At 44.1% G+C, this 19,536-nt stretch overlaps 1 protein-coding gene across 2 annotated transcripts; it reads right to left on the bottom strand.

Annotated features, from left to right (window-relative positions):
- Positions 1-1,050: 1,050 nt before the first annotated feature.
- PCMTD2 (protein-L-isoaspartate (D-aspartate) O-methyltransferase domain containing 2) lies at positions 1,051-19,322 on the bottom strand. Of its 2 annotated transcripts, XM_040247754.1 has the most exons (6): positions 19,208-19,322; positions 14,920-15,250; positions 10,936-11,038; positions 9,886-10,057; positions 5,931-6,054; positions 1,051-3,816 (listed from the first exon to the last, which is right to left on the bottom strand). In XM_040247754.1, exons 2-6 carry the CDS (start codon positions 15,224-15,226, stop codon positions 3,437-3,439), a joined length of 1,086 nt encoding a protein of 361 aa, XP_040103688.1. In that variant the 5' UTR covers positions 15,227-15,250; positions 19,208-19,322; the 3' UTR covers positions 1,051-3,436. The 2 variants fall into 2 exon arrangements, with proteins under 2 accessions (XP_040103688.1, XP_040103690.1); XM_040247756.1 differs by lacking the exon at positions 14,920-15,250 and having other exon boundaries at positions 19,208-19,314.
- Between the last annotated feature and the right edge of the window lie 214 nt (positions 19,323-19,536).

The raw sequence follows: 19,536 nt of genomic DNA, 5'->3' as shown, positions 1-19,536 counted from the left end.
GGGTTCCATATCACTGACAGCCTACGGCACAGCCGTGGAACATGAAGGCCAAGGAAGAAGGGCTGACCGAGAGTCAGGAGCTGCAACCACCTGTTCAATGCCCTTGTGGTCCTCCCACAACAGCAAGAAGCCCTTCATTTGCAAAAGGCACAGACCTCATTCACGTCCCTGGTGGTGGGGGCGCCGGAGTCACACCTGCCCCCCGGCTGCACTCCTCACCCAGGCCCCAAGAACAATATTGCTCATTTATCCCGTCTCCTCCCCTCTTTACAAAGAGCAGAGACTACATGCCACGGTGGTAAGGAAATTCTTGCTCAGTGACGCAGTGGGAGGCTCCAGGGTTATTCCATTTCATGGAATCCAGGATTGGCAGCTCTCAGAGCCCACATGGGTGCATGTGGCTCCCCAGGACCAGGCAACCGCAGTGTGAACCCCTCCTGGAGAGGCCCAGTTGCTCCCATATCTTTGAGTATTAATGAGTGTCAAAAGTCTGTGACAACTGGGAGGCCAAAGGATTGCAGGGCCACAGAGTGCTGGATGGTTGATGTCAAGAGGGACACACAAATGTTTAGAGTATTAATGTCTCTCTTGGCAAGCCACAAGGCTGTGAGGGGAGGTCCTTTTCTCAACATACTGAACCACAACCCTTGGACCCCGACCTTAAATCTGGACTGTGGCCCAGGCCTGACCCCCAACCAACCTTACACCTAAACCCTACCCTCACCCCTATGGCCCTATAAGATATGCTGCCATTATCCAGTTATCTTTAATATTTTCACGATATGGGAAAATCGTACCAAAAAACTAACCAGACACTCTACAGACACCTATGTTCACATAGTCTGACTTTGTCTATTCCAACGTCCTGTGTTTAATTACAAATGAGGCCCCCCCCCAGGAGTGCTAAAATGGTACAGAATTCAGCAATAATACAGTGAAAGAAAACACATGATCCTAACTTTTTAAAACGTACTTTAAAAGATTTTTTGGAAAAAAAAAAAAAAGTAGCCAAGAATTTTAATTCCACACAGGAAACAAAACCAATTCCAAGAAGGCTAACGTGTCTTAATGACCTTTATTGGAATCTTTTGAATATCAGCTCATTAAAGTCTTTGTTTTCTATTTCTTGCATTAATCCCCTGAAAGCTCCAGACTGGCAAAAATATTAAGTACACAGCTGATTTCTATACAACACTTAATATTTATAAATTTATTATTTGTTTTGCACATGTCTATGGCTTTACTACTTTCAAGACAAAAGTCACATATAAAAATACAGACTACTCAAAACATAAAAGTCAGCCAATGTCTACGGTTTACAATGCAGACAACACAGACTATATAATTCATCTGTTTTTGAAAACAGAAAGCACTCATACTGAACTCTACAGAAAGGTAGATACGTGGGGAAGCTCACTGATGACTCTCCTTTATGTTTATAATATAGATCAACACCAAATTGTTTCACATATACTCAGTATCTATCTATCTATCTATCTTTATATGTATTTTTATTTTTTTAAACCAAATTCTGGTGTAAAAGTCACAAACCAACATGTAGATACAAAATGTTAGGAAGGGTTTAACATGTATAGGGGAAAATAATGTCTTATGCATTGTAAAGAGTTTTTACAATCCAGCATAAAGGCAAATGTGGTTGAAAAAATAGGGAAATCCATATACAATGATAGAAAAAAATTCAGTCAAGCCACCTAATAACAACAGATTTCAGATATCACTTATTTAACATTATGTCCAAAAATGTCCATGTGCTGCAGAGGTCTCTACAAATCAGTTAGAATAACTTCAACAAGATCTGCAAACAGAAGCCTTAGCAAGTAAACATGACTCATGCTTCTGTCTCTGAAAGAATGAGGCTTGACTTCCAGTAAAAGGCAGGTAAGCACAGCAATGAAGAAACCTTCTTTATAACAGCTCAACTGTTCCAATTTAGGGCACTGTACACATTTCCCCAACTATGCATGCACACAGTATTCTATGATAAAATGATTCAATTAAAAAAAAAAAAGCATAAATGAAAAAAAAAATAGAACTCAGTGAAGCTAGTGAAACCACAAAGGCATTGAACTCCAACAACATTTGAGAAGCTAAGGAATAAAAATTAATCATAAAATCTGGATGATCAATTTGCCATCAGCACTCTGATTTTGGATTTACTATTAAGATTTTATACTAGTCTTTGGATGAAACTGAAAAGTCTGACAAGAACCAATGTTTTGGAAGAAGCAGTGTCACCTGTAAACATCCTGCCACCCGACTAACAGGACGGCCTCTGCTTCAAGACCCGGGACGTGGTAAGACAGGAAGCTCTCAACACACAGGTCTTGAGAAGATGGACTGCACATATCACTGTTGAGTAAAACCACTCTACTGCAACAGAGCTACTGATCATTTATGTTTGTTCTTTAAAAAAAAAAAAAAATAAAAAACTAACCAATTTTTTTCTCCAGAATTATAAAAGATAAAATCTATGAGTCAGTACTGTAATGTGATTACAGAAAAAGAGCCAACAGAAGAAAACTCCACGGGCTGTCCACATCATCCCCAATCCACTTTCTGTAGCCAGTACCTTCCATGTGCTCTGAGGACAGAGCTTCAGAAACTGTCACCTCAAAGCTGAATCAATGATCATCTCTGTCACGGCAGCACAAGCAATGTAGCTTCTTTCTTAACACCACACTGATTTCCTTCTTCAGGATTTTCTTTGATGGTATTACTCAACGCCGGTTCTTTTAAAGGTAACAAAGGTATCACAAAAAATTCCTTGGAAGTCTTCTGCAATTCCATAGACACCTGGCAATTTCATACTTTCATTCCTCCCCCATCACAATTTTTCTTTTTCTAAATTACAAGTGACAACTCACATAAGATTTCATTAATTTACTTAAAATAACGGAGGGCTCTTCAGTGTCTCTCCACTCCAGATAACTGAAATATTTAGTGAAACTTCCACTCCGTTTCACTTATTTAGTGAAACTCAGTGCCAATAATTAAAAGGTTGATACTATAAAATTCAAACTTGGGCACAGGCGTGTCCCACTCAGAAAAGATTTTATACAGTTAAAAACTGGTGCTTTCTGTCTCACATTTTATAAGCAACACAGGTTAATTTCAACTTCAGTTCTCCTTTTTGATGCAGTGTATCTCGTGTAAGGAACAGTCTCCCAGCCGCCTCCACACACAGACCTCAGTGATTCCTGAGAGCGAGAAGTCAGAGCCTCCTCCAGGGGACTCTCGGCCTTCTGAGAAAACATTCTTAACTTGTGGACTGTGTTCACGGAAGTCAGACTGAGGGACGAGCGCTCTGGAGGACAGTCAAGGACAGACAAGCTGCAGAGAGGAGCCCCTCCGGCCCCAGTGCGCCTGCTCCGGTGGCCCTCCAGGCTGACTGGGTCTCCTCCCCTGAACCACAGACCTACTTTTCTCTGTAATAAAGCAGGTAGTACTTCAGGGGATCTGGCAAAGGGAGGCTCAGGACCTTCTCACGCAGGAAGTTCACCGGGGGCTCAGGCTTGGTGTTCGGCAGGGTGGTCACCTCTTCTTCCTGCCGCTCCTCCTCCAGGTCTCCAGAGCTGTTGTCATCAGAGGGGTTGGAGATCCGACTGGCAAAGACCTCTTTGTCCAAAAAGACAATCGTTTCCATTCGGCGGCGGCGAACTCTCCTTCGTTTAAACCTGGGAGTGTTCTTCAGCCCGTTTCCATTTTTGTTCACTGCTTCCTGGTGAATGACCTTCTTAATGGTGCCCCGGATGGCGATGCGTGCCAGGTCCTGGAGGCTGCGAACCGCCAGGGGTGCTGCGTGCAAAGAACAAGACTCAGCCTCACCTTCGTGAGATCACAAGGTCTAGACATCTGAGAAAATTCTAACCTCATTTTCATTCCCTGGCATTTACAAACACATGACAAGAATAGGAGAGGGTTGGAGGCAAATGTTATCTATGCTCTAATTTGCATTCATATGGTATTTTTCAAAACATATTTTCAAACAAACTGGCCCTTAAATCAGATAAAAAAAGGAAGCAGCGCTGCTCAGATAATCAGCCAGTGGAAGAATCAGAACCAGGGTTACAGAGTCTGGTCCTCTGGCATCAGGCTTCATTTCTCTGCCGTGCTCACTGATGCATTCTCTCATCCAGCAGAAACACAGTGACCACGGGGCTCCAGCACTCTTGTATCTATTTTAATATTTTCACAGTATATCAGAAATTTAAGTATTTGTTTCCTTTTTATTAAAGTAGAGAACAGCAGTTCCAAAACATTTTTAGGAACAAAATTCCCAAAGCACATCAAGGAAAAATAAACTCTGGTAATTAAATTACACGGCAATATAAGGGTTTTTCTGAGGGGAGAAGAATTATTAGCAATTATGTTTTAAATACATGAAACTGAAAATGAGCTTCACTTTCTACCCCTTGAACCTAACTTCTCCAAAAAATAATAACCCACACTATAGAGAGGGCTCCTGTTGCCTGCAGTATCTCTTACCCAAACCACAGAGGCCCTCACAGAACTGGCTCTGCACTCGCTGCCCCTCAGGGACGCCAGGCTCCTTTGACACGGGAGGAGCCCTGGCACTCACCTGCTCCTAGACACCCCACCACAGCATCCTGCTCCAATGCCACTTGGAGTTCCTCCTGCTGGGACCCCCGAGGATGCCTTCTCAGCCCTCCCGATGGCCAGCTCTGGCCTCCAGCTCACCCCAACGTCCCACTGGTGGAAGCCACCTCTTCCCCCTGGCCCCAGCCTCTCCTGCTGCCTCTTCCTCTTCCACCCAGCCTGGCATGTTCCCTGAAGAGGTTCCCCTCTGCTTATGCCTACTGATCCCTGGTTTGACATCCATCCCATAGCCTCAGGTAACACAGAGCAGCCAAAGGCTCCCTGGGTTCCAATCCAGGCCTGACTGGGGTCAGAGCCTCCCACACACCCACCTTCACAACATGCCAGCCAGCTCTGACTCCCACATCCTTCCTCAGAAAGGCCCTGCGTGCCTCCTGAGTCCCTGACGCTCTGGAGCCCAGCGTCTTGGCTTTGGTCTTTATCTCCTGCCTGGAAAATCCCAAGGATCTCCTGACTGGCTCCTGCCCACAGTCTGATCACCTGCCTATCCATCCAAAAGCTGACCCTCATCAATGTGACTCTACTAGTCTAGGAACCTCTGGCCCAGAAGATAAAGTTACAAATAACTGGAATGTTCACTTCAGGAGCCCTAAATAGCATCATAGCTGTTCATTGGGCCACACGTGCTTTGAAGCCCTGGCCTCAAAACCTGCCTCTCTGGTGCCCTCCATCCCATCATGATCCTGTCCAAGCATGGCCCAGACACTGGTCTCAGGTCCAACCTGAGCCCTCATCTTCCAAAACTCTGCAGAGGCTCTGGGCAGCAGTGCCCTCCCCACTGCAGGTCACATCTGCCTACCTGCTCTGAAGGCATTTTCAGGGAAGCAGGCACTCAATAAAATCATCTTCCCCTGACCACCAGGAGTCCAGAGGTGCCACATCTTCTACTTAAAATACGGGACAGGCTCCACCACCTACATGATGAACTCAGGTCTAAGCACCTGCCCACCCAGTGCTTCCCACAACCTGACTGCACACATTGGGTCCTCCAGCTGACAGTCACCTGCCTCAGCTCATGCTTCTCTTCTATTTTTTTCTCTTTCTAGAGAGCTTCTTTTCACCCTTAAATATTAAGCACAAATGACCTAAAATAACTCAAAATAAGCTAAAAACCAATTATAATTTTTAAATGATTTCAACTGATTTTTTAAAAATCACTTGTAAAACTTTAAGGCTTCAGTGAGTGGAAAAATGCTCTTTAATATTAAAAGGTTCCTGATGAATTTTGTTTCCCTTCAAATTCTAGAAAGAGTAAAAAGATTTAAAAGGTAAGTAAGAATCTCTGCACTCACGTAACTGGACGAGCCTCGACTTCCCGTTCTCGGACTGGCAGGGCTGGATCAGCGGAGCAAAGGAGACAGCCAGAATCTTCTTGGTTTCCCAAGCGGAAGGGCCAGTGCGCGTTATCTTAGTCAGCTGTCCCAGAGGTTAAAATTAGAATATTCAAAAGATTTGACTACTGGTAGTTTGTATTTGGACTTCCCTGGTTGCTCAGACGGTAAAGTGTTTGTCTACAATGTGGGAGACCTGGGTTCGAGCTCTGAGTTGGGAAGATCCCTTGGAGAAGGAAATGGCAACTCATTCCAGTACTATTGCCTGGAAAATCCCATGGACAGAGGAGCCTGGTAGGCTACAGTCTATGGGGTCGCAAAGAGTCGGACACTACTGAGCGACTTCACTTCACTTTCAATTTATATTTAAATATAATCACTCCTGCTGCTACTGCTGCTAAGTCGCTTCAGTCGTGTCCGAATCTGTGCAACCCCATAGACGGCAGCCCACCAGGCTCTCCCGTCCCTGGGATTCTCCAGGCAAGAACACTGGAGTAGGTTGCCATTTCCTTCTCCAATGCATGGAGTGGGGTGCCATCACTCCTATATACATCTAAAAAAGCACATACACTAAAGATGAAAACACCTGGCAACACAGGCCTCTGATGTGACGCGACCAAAACGACACTGAACTTAGCGATATTCTTGCGAAGGTACTCCAGTTCCTGGTACAGAAGTTAAGGAAACAATGAGAGAAGAAAGTGGGGAATCGGATAAGACAAGCTTCTTATAGACTCTCCAAAGAAGTCACTGTTGTAGGGGAAACGTAGGGAGACCAGAGTGATCCTAAAGTAAAAGTCATTGAAGACACAACCACCTGCCACCTGCCACCTAGACTGAGGCCTGGCTGCTGCTCATGGGGATGGGGGCTACAAGAAGAGACCACCTTGCCCCCACTGAACAGCAGCTTCCATCACAAACCAGTGCTGCTTCCTCACAGGTGAGCGGGGCCACCCTGGACGTGGGTACCTGGCCTCACCCTCGGAGGTGCTCATCGATGTACTTCCAGGGAAGCAGCCCCCATGGGACACAGGGTTGTCTGGCTGACATGCTGCAGTGTAGGTCAGCCAGATGGTTCCTGTGAACCACAGTGCAAGGAGCACCACGAGAACTCGACGGGACAACATGGCCATGCACGTGCTCCATGACTGCGCCAGGTTCTGAAGGGCCTGAACAGCTCACAGTAGGATTTCTGGTCAGCCTTGACAAGCCACGATGATTGCGCTCTCATCTAAAAATATCTAAGCTAGCAAATTCTCTAAAAACTAAGACTCTGTGTCCTGGATCTCAGAACTAAAAGAACTAAGTACCCGTGTACCAGACAAACATCAACAACTTACCACATTCCTATATACCAGCAAAATCTTTTTTTTTTTTTAATTTTTTAAAAGGAGAATTTCTAGTTATAATGAAGATGAAATATTTGAATATAATCAGTAAACTATGTGTAAACCTGTAAACAAAACTATAAATCCCCATTTCATGTTGGAGTATTCATCTGCATGAATACTGAAAAGATGCCTTCAATCCCTCGTTCATCTAGATGTTAACACAATGTATTTCTGCAACACAACACAGACTTCTAAACTCATCTATAAGTAAATACGTATTTAAAACAATACTCTGAGAAAGAAAAGCAAACACAGGGACGTCTGGCCCTATCTTGCAGACTACTAAAACAGCAATAAGAACCGGCTCCTGGCAACCTGCCTCTGAAATGGCCAAGGTTAAACACCCTCTGGTCAGGCACTCCTGCAGGAGGTCACAAATTCAGACAAAACCAAGGTAATGTCCACGTTCTGTGCAGGCTCTTCACAGCAGCACTGTTTCTAACAGTGAAAGGCTAGAAAGAATTCAAATGCCTATCTGAAACAGCCACAGCCTTATACATCCCTATCCAAAATAGCAACAGCCTTATACATCCCTATCCAAAATAGCAACAGCCTTACACACCCCTATCCAAAACAGCCACAGCCTTACACACCCCTATCCAAAACAGCCACAGCCTTATACACTCCTATCTGAAATAGCAACAGCCTTATACACCCCTATCCAAAACAGCCACAGCCTTATACACCCCTATCCAAAACAGCCACAGCCTTATACACCCTTATCCAAAATAGCAACAGCCATACACACCCCTATCCGATACAGCCACAGCCTTATACACCCCGCATCTGAAACAGCCACAGCCTTATACATCTCTATCTGAAACAGCCACAGCCTTATACACGCCTATCTGAAAAGCCACATTCTTATACATCAACAAAAATTTTAATAAAACAGGGATAAAAAAGAATTTCTAGCTATAAGGAACATCACTTTTTAAAAAAATAAATGATGTATAAAACTTAAAATTATCAGCTCTCATACGTATGAACGGGTGGGTGGAGTGTAAAAAAGTGTGTACCCTCACTGAAAAGTCTTTTAGCTTCTACTTTTTCAATGAAAGATAAACCAAAAACAAACAAAAAACAAGTCACCTACAGGTGAAGGGAGCAGAGAAGAGGGGACATACACAGAATAAAATTCTGAGTATTCCTTGCTTAGACTTTGGAATCTTAAAACTATTTTACAAAGTCGTGATCCCCAAAATGGCAACCTCTCAAAACTGAAAAGAAAACAAACGAGCAGTTCTCTGGGGCTGGTGCCATAACTTCACACAGAGGTGTAATTCCCAGTAACTTAAAACACAGTAATTTGAACACCTCTAGTAGAATATAAGGACAATACAGTGAGGCCTCCAAGCCACTCCTGACAAAACAAGAAAAATCCTGCACTGGTTTCAGAAATCAAGATTGCTGCTGATTACACCATGCATTGCAGATAAACAGTAAGCCGGGTGGTTGGGCATCAGGACTTTCAGTTTGAGAAAAAAGTGCTACTGATATAACACTAAAATGTGAGGGAAAAAAACCCTGGTCCTGATCTTGATTTGGAAGAATTGACATCAATTTATGGTGTCTTTTCTCTCCAAAACATCAAAGCAAAAAAAAAAAAAAAAAGTGTGTGTGTTGGGGCAGTGGGTGGCAGTTGACTCCCAAGCATTAGTGGTCTATCAGAAAAACGAACACAGACCCACAATCACCTTCGAGATCCCAACTGTGGTGTCTAAACACCAATTCCCACCAAACTGAAAACAAACAGGGATTATTCATTTTCAGAAAGAGTTAATTCCAAGTTTGTGGTTAAAAAAAAAAAAGTACACAAAGTCTGGAATGTCTTCTTACCAGAAATTAACAAAACTATCAAAGATTCTTCAGGCTGCAGAGCCCAAGAGCCAATGTAGAGAGGCAGCCATGGCCAAAGTGAGACAGTCTGAACTCTGATAAGGGTCACAATTTTGCATGAATTCATTTTGCTAAAAAAATCAACCAAAACCTCACTGGTCACTATCTTTGGCAGATACTAGAAAACCAATTATTGAGAAAACCTGATAAACAAAGGTTAGTAAGAATCAGAATTTATCCTGCATCTCCTTTTATAAAGTATACCTCAGGGTAAACAAATAACTAATGAGGACGCTTCTCTCCCCCTGTGTATTCTGGCTACTAAATGAAGAGAAATGACAGAATGAGGAGGTATCATTCTACGGCCCTTAACAAAACAATGGATCAGGGCCAGTCACACTGCTGGCATCAGAAAGAAAGAACAGGCAAGATCTTAAATAAGGAAGGACTCTGTAACTGCTGGCCAAGTATTCAGGTGTCCTTTCTCTTCCAACATAAATCAAATCAGAACCTAGGCAAGTCCTCAGGACCCACCCCACCTTGGCCATCTCTCTAGCCTGTTTCCTCATCTGCAAGACGAAGGGATTTGTAACAAGAGTTACAAAGGAAAATGGCTGTCAACTCCCTGGAACAGACCTCAGCAAACAGCTGAGTGCACAAAACCGCCGGTTCCAAGAGGACCTGACCTTCTCTTCCAGCGGCATGACCAGGATGCCCCCGACCTTGAGGAGGCTCTTCATGTACTCCTCGTGTTCCTTCTGCACGCCTGCCCCGCAGTACACCCGGTCATACTGAGAACAATCTGGAGAAATCTCCAGGCAATTGCCAGTAACAAAGGACGGTTCACAGAAGTCAAACCTGAAAGCAAAAGATGTTTTCCACAACTAAATATATCATGTTATAACAAGTCTATATAGTAAATCTACGTTAAACATAGGTTATGTTTTCACTGTACAATCCCACAGCGACATAATAAAATTAAGAGTCAGAAGCTGGGATATCAGACTTCTGAAAGAACTACGTGAGTAATAAACAGAACTCTAGAAATTCCAAAGAAAATATTATGAAAGTCAGTATCATAAACACAATCCAAGCTTAAGTCACCCAAGCTCCACACATATCACTATCTCTGCTGTTATGATTATCTTATTATCTTTCATCTTTTTTTTAATGTTTCATCTTCATTATCTTTTACTATCCCATCTTGCTTTTTTTATATCTTATTCAAGATCTACTAAAAAGAGAGTAAAAAGAGAAAAAATATGTTTGGTTTTTCTAAAAATTTTAATCCCCAAAATAAGAACTTAAATGCCTTGTTTTAAAATGGCAAGAGCTAGTTGCATGGTACATTTAAAGACAACTGTAACAATTCCATTTCAGAAACAAGTACATGATAAAATGCTGCCTCTATTGGAAACATGAAAATTAAGAAAAAATGAACATTCTATTTTCTTCTCTTACACTGGTGATAAATTACCTTTATTTAGGTATCATAATTAAAAAAAAAAAAAACTTAAGGTCCTTAAAACATATTTTTTAAATAACTAGAACATATACACACATATCACTGACTCACCTGCCACAGTTTAATCACAACTGCCAGAACATGAACAGTAATAATTGTTACTGGCAATTGCCTGGAGATTTCTCCAGATTGTTCTCAGTGATTTCTTTCCACTTAATCCAAAGTTTAAGTTATAACTGACACCCAGACCCACGGACAGTTTTGCTCTTACTTGTCAAAGCTGTCGCTTGTCCTGATGAAGAAGTCCAGCTTCTGCTTTGCATACTCTGTCACATCTGAATGGAGTTCTACCCCGTGGTTTACTCCAAAAGGGCCTAAGAGGTTTCAGAATAAGAAAACATATGGAAACAGGACAAGAACCCCTACTCTTTCTTTCTATTTCATTGACTGCAACACGTTTGACTGGACATGTATAATTACAGAAATTCACATTTATTGGGCCGAAATCACCCAATCCATTCTCTAAATATGCAGACTAGCCTCTGCTCACCACATCATTAATACTCCTTACATGGCACTACCAACTCACAGCTTCCTAAAGCCTTGACCGTCTGTCTTCAACCTTTTAAAGAATCATCTTTTCGGTAAAACAGCCAAGGTCTGAAACCAAGAGTTACAAGTGCCACTAAACCAGTGAATCCTAAAGGAAATCAACCCTGAATATTCACTAGAACGACTGATGCTGAAGCTGAAACTCCAATACTGTGGCCACCTGATGCAAAGAGCAAACTCACTGGAAAAGATCCTGATGCTGGGAAAGACTGAAGGCTAGAGGAGAAGGGGACGACAGAGGATGAGATGGTTGGATGGCATCACCAACTCAATGGACACGAGTTTGAGCAAACTCTGGGAGATAGTGAAGGACACGGAAGCCTGGCATGCTGCAGTCCATGGAGTCACACAGAGTCAGACACAACTTAGCGACTGAACAACACAATGAATTAAAGAAGAAACGTGTCTGCAAAAGAAAGTGGACACGTCTTTTTTCCAACAAAGGTCTCCCCAAACACTCAGATGTGGTATTTAATCCTCAAAAAATAGTTTTAATCATCATCAAAATAAAACTAATTCCAAAGTCACAATGAAATATTTTTTAATCAAAATAAATTTATCAGGGACTTCCCTGGTGGTCCAGGGGCTAAGACTCCACACTCCCAATGCAAGGCCAGGTTCCATCCCTATTCAGGAAACTAGATCCCATGTGCTGCAACTAACACCCAGCACAGCCAAATAAATGAAAGAATGAAGAAAAGAAAGAAATTTATCAATAACTGAACTAAAGTTATGAGAAAGTTAGGAGCCCACTTAATAATAAAAGTGCTTCCTCCACATACAAATGCTTCCGGGTTAAATCTCAGTGAGAACCACTGACACAAAACAGCCTCATGGAATCTCTGGGTTTTAAGAATCCATTTGTATGAAGGGCAAAACAGGCAACACTCATCTGTGTGATGGAGGTGAGTGTTCTTCCCCCTCGAGGGGGTAGGGTCCTACTATTGGAGGGGTGGCCATGTGAACCTCTGGGGCACAGATTCTACTCTGCATCTTGTTCTGGGTGATGCTTACATGGAGGAGGATGTAAAAAGTCACCAAGCTTCATACTTCATTCATACATGCTTCATGCAACTTTGTCAAATTACTATGGATAAGTTATACCTTGAGTTTTTAAAAATCTGCATGAGAAAATGAACACGGCATGTAGGGCTTTATTTAGAAGACATACGTATGAAGTCACAGTGTAACACTCAATCCTACATCCAACCGAAATACTGGTAAATGCAGCCATCTGTGCACTGCACACACTTCTCTGCTTCCACTGTTCACCTGGTCCCTTCCCAGTGCAGCAGGTCCCCCAGGTGCAGGCTTCCCTGCCTCTACCGGACGACTCACCCACTCTCCTTTCTCAACACCTCCCACACAGAGTGGCTGCTAAAACCGCCTCTCATCGAAACACTGCCTACTTGAGAAGTCATATTTCCACTGTTTATGACACCACATCCACATTACTTCCTGTCCAATCCCACTGCTCTCTGGGTCACTTGCCAGAGATCAAGAAAACATGCATTTACTTCCCCCTCATCATATTCTCATTAGCCCCTGAGCTCTGTTAGACTCTTACCGAGGACAAGACACACCAAAGTAACGACACATATCCCCTGACCCACTCCAGTAAAAAGATGATTGAAAGAGGAAGTACGGGATGGGTCAGAATGGTGGTACCAAGGACACAACACTGAAGCTGGTCCCACAAGGGCCCCCAGACAGAGCAGCTCCCACGCCACACAACGTCAGGTTAAGCTCACAAGTGTTCTATCTCCCCCCGCCCCCCCGCCCCCCGCCATCCTGCCAACTGGAACCTCGAGAAAGGAGCACCCTCAGCAAGGCAAGGAATCACAACATAAGCACAGCAGAGTGGCAGAGAGGCAGCAGGGCAGAGAGAGTAAGGACCCCAAGTCACCCTAAGCCACATGAAAGACTGCAGGCACTGGGAGACCAGCAAGTCTTCACCTCGGCAGTGAGCAGCATGAAGCCGAATAAACCATAGAGGGAGGCCTATGACACACAGAGTGAAAACGGTCCAGTGCCTGTATCCTTCTCCCTGCAGATCCAAGATTCTACCCGTGAAATCAGACTCTAAGTTACTGCCTTCAAATACATCAAAGCAGCACGCAGTGTCCATTACAACCAAAAACACAGCTTTCCTTCCTTCAGAACTCTCCTCCCTGACATCCAGCAAAATCCCCAGAAAAGAGAAAGTGGGGGCTCAGAAAAGACAAGCAACAACATCCGTCGTGAGCTGTTTCTTTATGACTTCTAGAGAATGTCAAATGCACCAGGTCAGTTGAAGATGACTTTAAGTCATCCTTTCCTAAGCATTTCATTTTTTAATAGCATTTCCAATCTAATCAGTTTGATAACCCTCCCCCTCCCCCCAAATACCACCTTATCCTTAGCTCCTCCAATTTTCAGCTCCAACAGCAGGAATTACAAGTCACTAATTCCAGAATGATGAAAAACCTGAGCTCTTTTTGCAAAGCAGTCTCAATCCAAGACAAGTTCAAAAAGCATTTAGCCTAAAAAAAACAAGAAAACAAAAAACTACACATTTAATAATCTGAGGATATAGCCCAAATTTATATTTTATAGCCCAAAGTCAGATGATCAGAATCTCAAAACTTTACCAAATTCTGAATTATATGAACTTAAAAGCAACTGTGACTACTAAGATTTTCTAAAGTGCCTGTAATAACCACAGAGAAACAATGCTGTAATGTACTGCTAATGATTAAACTTGACTTTTAAGCTGTTATTACTTGAAATCACCAATAATCAGATTCTTACACTGACTTGATAACAATGTTAAGATACCTAAGCCAAAAACTTAAGATATTCAGCAAACCTTGTCAGTTTCAACATCCACGTGCACCAAGGCCCCAGCAGCCTTGGGCCAGCCATGTCTTCCTCCACCCAGGGGCACCGGCCCACTTCCTCCGCAGTGCCCTTTCCTAAAGCACAGAGCGGCTCCTGGCCCTCCTCTCACAGAACTGTTCACCTGACTCAGTGAAAACAGACACCTGTCCCCTACTACCACATTTAACATGAGGTAGGAATCTTTAAAATCTTCAGTATTCTGATAACAATGTTTCAGTATTAAAATGATCAGTTTCCATGTATAATCTCACAACTTACTTGTTTGAGAAAACAGGCTAAATGTCTTCAAACAGCATAACTTGTGAAATCTTTCCTACCCCTGGAATACATTTGAAAATAACTTACAAGTATTAACTCCTTTAGTATTAAAACAACAAAAAAACAAAAACTGCTTGGAAGAACTTTAACTGCCAGGGACTTTAATTATTCCAGTTTAGAGACAATGACAGGCACGTTGAGTGATTATATTAATCGAGAAATCACCATAACGTCCAGATTTATACAATCTCTAGGTCCTCTGCTGTCCAAGAGGAGGCTGTGCTGGTCAGATGCTGGAGGTACAGGTGGGGGCAACAGGAAAGCTCCAGAGGGACTCTTCTGTTCATTATGGCAATTTCTCCATTAATACCATCACCCTCCAACCGAAGAACTGTGTGGACACCATGATGGCTGGACAGGCCAAGGGCAGTTACAACTTGGCCCCCACTGAGGACAGACTGCCAGCAGGCTCTCCCTCCTGCACGTGAGACAGAGCCAGACTCACCGAGGATGAGCCCCACCATGGAGCTGAGGTAGCCAGTGCCACTGCCCAGGTTCAAGAATGAGAGACCAGGCTGCAGGTCCAGGGCCTCCATCACCTCCGAGTAGATGCACGGAGCAGAGAGGTGGATGTTGCCATGCTTCCACGCTAAATCTTTATATGCGTTCTCTTTAAATTCTTCGAGGTAATAGTCTGCACGGTCAATAGCTCGGAAAGCCTGCTCCACCAGCTCAGAGCGGATGTACTGCGCCTCCTTCAGATTGTCTATCAGCTCGTCGTTGTCCTCACCAGCACTCACCGCGCCTCCCATCTTTGAGATCACGCTCAGGCAAAGCTGCAGTTTTAGAATTTTCAAAAAAGCTATTCACATTAAAGGTTAGAGCAGAACAATAAAAGTCCTAAACACACACCAATTTCAGATTCTGAATTCTAAAAATAATACAGATGGAATATACTTACTCAACACCCAGCCCCTTACACTACCTCCCTCCACTTCCAAGGATGCCAGACCCAGAACAAAAAAAAAAAGTTAAATTTCAAATTTAATTATATTCATCCAAAAGTTGTAACTTATAATATCAACTGAATACAAATGAACATGTGATACCTAACACATAGCTGACAACTTAAAAACATCATTAAAGAATTCAAGACTTTACTAAAAGTCATCATTCTAGAAAGTCAAGCAATTAGCATTAAAAATATCTTGCTTATACATCTCTTAACAAGGATATTTCCACATATGAAAAAATAATTGAATGTAAACATGAAAAGAGGGCAGATATATTTACTAAAAAATCATTCTAAAAGGGATCTTTTTTGAATATTTCAAGTGCTATAGATCTTTTGTAAATAAATCTTTAAAAGCAAAAAAAAAAAATTAAATTCAGGTCAATAAATAAGGGAAATTCAAATTCAACTGTTGCCTGCTGCTGCTGCTAAGTCGCTTCAGTCATGTCCGACTCTGTGGGACCCCTGCAGCCCACCAGGCTCCCCTGTCCCTGGGATTCTCCAGGCAAGAATGCTGGAGTAGGTTGCCATTTCCTTCTCCAATGCATGGTCCCACATGCCCATAAATATCAAGTCAAGCAAACCATTCAATCTTTGGTTTGGATGTTCTAATGTAAAACTTCATGCCAAAACAACATCCACAAAACTCTCTTCCCCCTGGAACATACTGTGACAAACACCTCATTTTAACAAATACAGAACTGTCTCAAGGCAACAGCTCAGGAACAGGAGACTCCTAGAATTCCCTCAACTCCTGAGCAGTAGCTACCATACCACCATTTCACCTCTTCAACAATAAAAAGGACATTTTTGCTCTCTTCCAAACTGCCTTCAAGAAGAAAAAGTAACATGTCCTCCTCTCTGAGTCAACTACTAAAGTACAATGTATCAATACATGCTTCTCTCTGAGCCCGCTACTAAAGTACAATGAATCCTCATCTGATTCCTAGGGAAAATGATCCTGCATCTGTAGAGGTTTTACTCTTCCTGAACAACTCCAATTTTATACTCACCACAGGCAAATTTCACTTCATATAAAATGGTAAATGTTTTACAAAACACTTGATATTAACTGCTGGGGGGGAAAAAAGAAAAAAAAACTGACATCACAAAGGCTGATATATTTTCTGAATCAGGATGATGTCCATAATGTTACATTTTTATTATTACAAAGTTTATGCTTGCTTCTCCCTCACAATCCTGAGGGCTTCTAACAGCAGAATGAGAATCACAAATGCTACCTCTAGAAAAATTCCATACACACACCACCCACACAAAACTAGCAAGTGTGGTGGGAGAGCATGCCCCAGGAATGAAAGTTACTGACCACATGCATCTATCTTCAGCTTCTCACAAGGGCACAAAGTGTGTGAAAGGTGGGGGCTTAACACAAGCACTCTTCCATTTTATGACTGGAGCAATTCATCTGCATCATCAAGATTTTAAAGCAGAATCTGAGACTTCTCAAATCACTAGGATGGCTCAGTTATTTAATTCTCACCCTGTTTTTAAGTTGTTTCAGAGCCCTTGGTGGTTACAGACCACTACCAACTAACTCAGCCAGAGAGGATAAAGTGTTAATGAGGTCAAATTCAATCCTGGATGAACTACTTAGTTCTGAGGCTAATGCCTATACCCCTAGGCTAGGACAATCATCTGAAGATTTGGGTCACTAGTTAAAAGTGGAGTCCTGTTTGGTTGCTTCAGGGAAAGGTCTAGCTCTCACACATCCTCCAGGGTGGAGGTAAAAGCCACCTCTTCACCTAGAAGCCCCCAGAGTGTAATGTTCTATCCTCAGAAAGCAAACACCAAGTATATGATGGGTATGTTTAACTATCTACCAAGTATTTATCCCTTATTTTCAACTTTGCCTCACTTTAAGAATTTAATTCACATGCAAAGGCTAGCTTTTTAGTAAAAATAACTACAATCTTTTTACAGGCACAACCTGCCAGTCACGACCTCATTTTGGCTTCACAACATTGTGAGGCAACTTCGGACTGAAAAGTTACTTTGCTCATGATCACACACCAGTCTGTAAGGAGAGCTGGCATTCAAACACAGGCCTGTGTTTTTTACCCTACACCAAATTCTGCTTTGAAAAGTTCTCAAGGGAGCAAAATTCTTTCACTTTGAACACACTGGTACCCCTATCCAAAACAACAGGCTAAATAACTATGTGGTAACCTTATCTGCTGCCACTAGTGGGCTGCACGTGACCATTCGTAGGATCTGGTATTTATTATTAACTTTGCCTGGCAACCTAACACTTCCTCACACTGAAAACAATCATTGCTTATTACTAACCATCAATGTGATCAGCTCTAATGCCACCAAAAACACCAACAACCACCTCAGAGATGGCTTTGACAAACCAAATCTAGATTTACAATCCACTCTAATCCAAGTTTTCAAAGTAATGGCATATCATTTTCTGGATGCTTGACTGGTTACACTTTGCAACCCTTAATTCAACACTCCATGTAACTGGGCACTGCCCAGCAGGACAACCTTACTCTCAGGCTGCTCCTTCCAAAACCAACAGGAAGGGCACAGGAAGGAGGCGGCTGAGCAAGAGTAGACTGGCAGCCGAAGAGGCTGTCACGGGGCCAGTTAACACAGAATGAAGCTCTGAGAAGGGGGCCAAGATTCAAGTCTATACTCATCAGGCTACTTACTAAGGGCAACATGGACAAAGTAACTCAGGTGGAAGATAAGCTGGGGAGACGAAAGCAAAATCACACCTCCCGCCGGAGGAATAAGGGAAGAAATGGAGACGTTTCTCATTGTGAAAACCAGAACTCCTACAAGGAATGCAATGGATTTTTCAAATACTTGAAAGTCTGCCATATACACACTATTCATGGGCCTGAAAAAACCAGAGCAGTGGGACACATACTGGATGGAGAGAATTTCTACTTAACACACAAGAAAGCTTTCTAAAATCGAGGCTGGAAATACCGACACACTGTCAGAACAAGGAGTCTCTCCCGGCCAAGTGCAAGCACAGAGAGGCCAGGCGCTGGTCTCAGGAGCCTCGACCGTCCTCCCACCCAAGAGAGGCAAGTGCGGACTTGAGTTACAGGAACCTGCCGGTCTACCCAACACTAACAATGCAGTTGCTTCCTTCAGCCCCTCCCTGGCCAAAAAGACGCAGAAAACGTTAGCAGGCACATAAACCAAGTGGGGAGACAGGCCCTGGCAAACACAAAACACAGGCACCACAGCCAGGAAAGCTCCCTTCCCGACTGAAGACCTCTTCCAGGTCTTGCCTGAAGCCAAGTCCCCAACTCAACAGACTCACCTTCTGAAAAGGCACAACCTGTTTCAAACCTCGGTAACTCTTTAAGTGCCGCGCTAACGGCAAATGTTTCCTACTTAGTAATTTAGGGACGAGCTGCGCGTCTGGAGAGTTAAGTCAACCCAAGGGGTGTGAGCACTGCGCACGGAGACAGACCTCGAGAACCCGGGAACCCGCGCCGGGAACCCGAGAGGGCGGGAGGGGGGAAGGGAGCCGCCTGGGATGAGGAGGGGCGTTCATGCTGGGGTCGGGGCGAGAGAGCAGCGGAAAAGGACCGGAAGACGCGGAGAGGAGGAAGCGCCCCCGGGGGAGGGACCTGGAGCCCGCGCCCAGCGGGAGGGAAGGTATGGAGCGGAGGAAGGGAGAAGGGGCCGAGGGGACGCACCGCCCCCCACCCCCGCAGGCCGGGCCGAGAGCCGCCACGTTGGCGGCTCTACCTCCCGCCTCGGCCGGCCCGCGGGATCGGCAGCCGGACCGCACCTGCAGCTCCTCCGCCGCCCCTCGCCCGGGAGCCCCTCGCCCCTCGCCCCGCCGCCTGTCGATTCCCAGCTCCGACCTCTGCCGCTGTAAACATCCGCCGCCCCACTGCGCCTGCGCGCGTAACGGCCCTAATGCGCGTGCGCCGCGGCCCAGCGCCTAAAGGGGCAACCGCGCAGCTGGAGCCGCGTCCTGAGGTCTCCGCCCGCCCAGCGAGCTGCTCGAATGCGGAGGTCAAAGGGCAGCCGCAGGTGAACGCTGTCACTTCCAGGCCCCAGTACGGGCCAAGACCCAGCTGTGAGCACGACCGGCAGGGCTCACTCCTGTGGAAA

The sequence above is a fragment of the Oryx dammah genome, unplaced genomic scaffold (genome assembly GCF_014754425.2).
Source record: "Oryx dammah isolate SB20612 unplaced genomic scaffold, SCBI_Odam_1.1 HiC_scaffold_10, whole genome shotgun sequence".
NCBI classification, from domain to species: domain Eukaryota; kingdom Metazoa; phylum Chordata; class Mammalia; order Artiodactyla; family Bovidae; genus Oryx; species Oryx dammah.
Note: the sequence above shows the minus strand (reverse complement) of the source record. Positions and strands in the feature narration are given on the sequence as shown.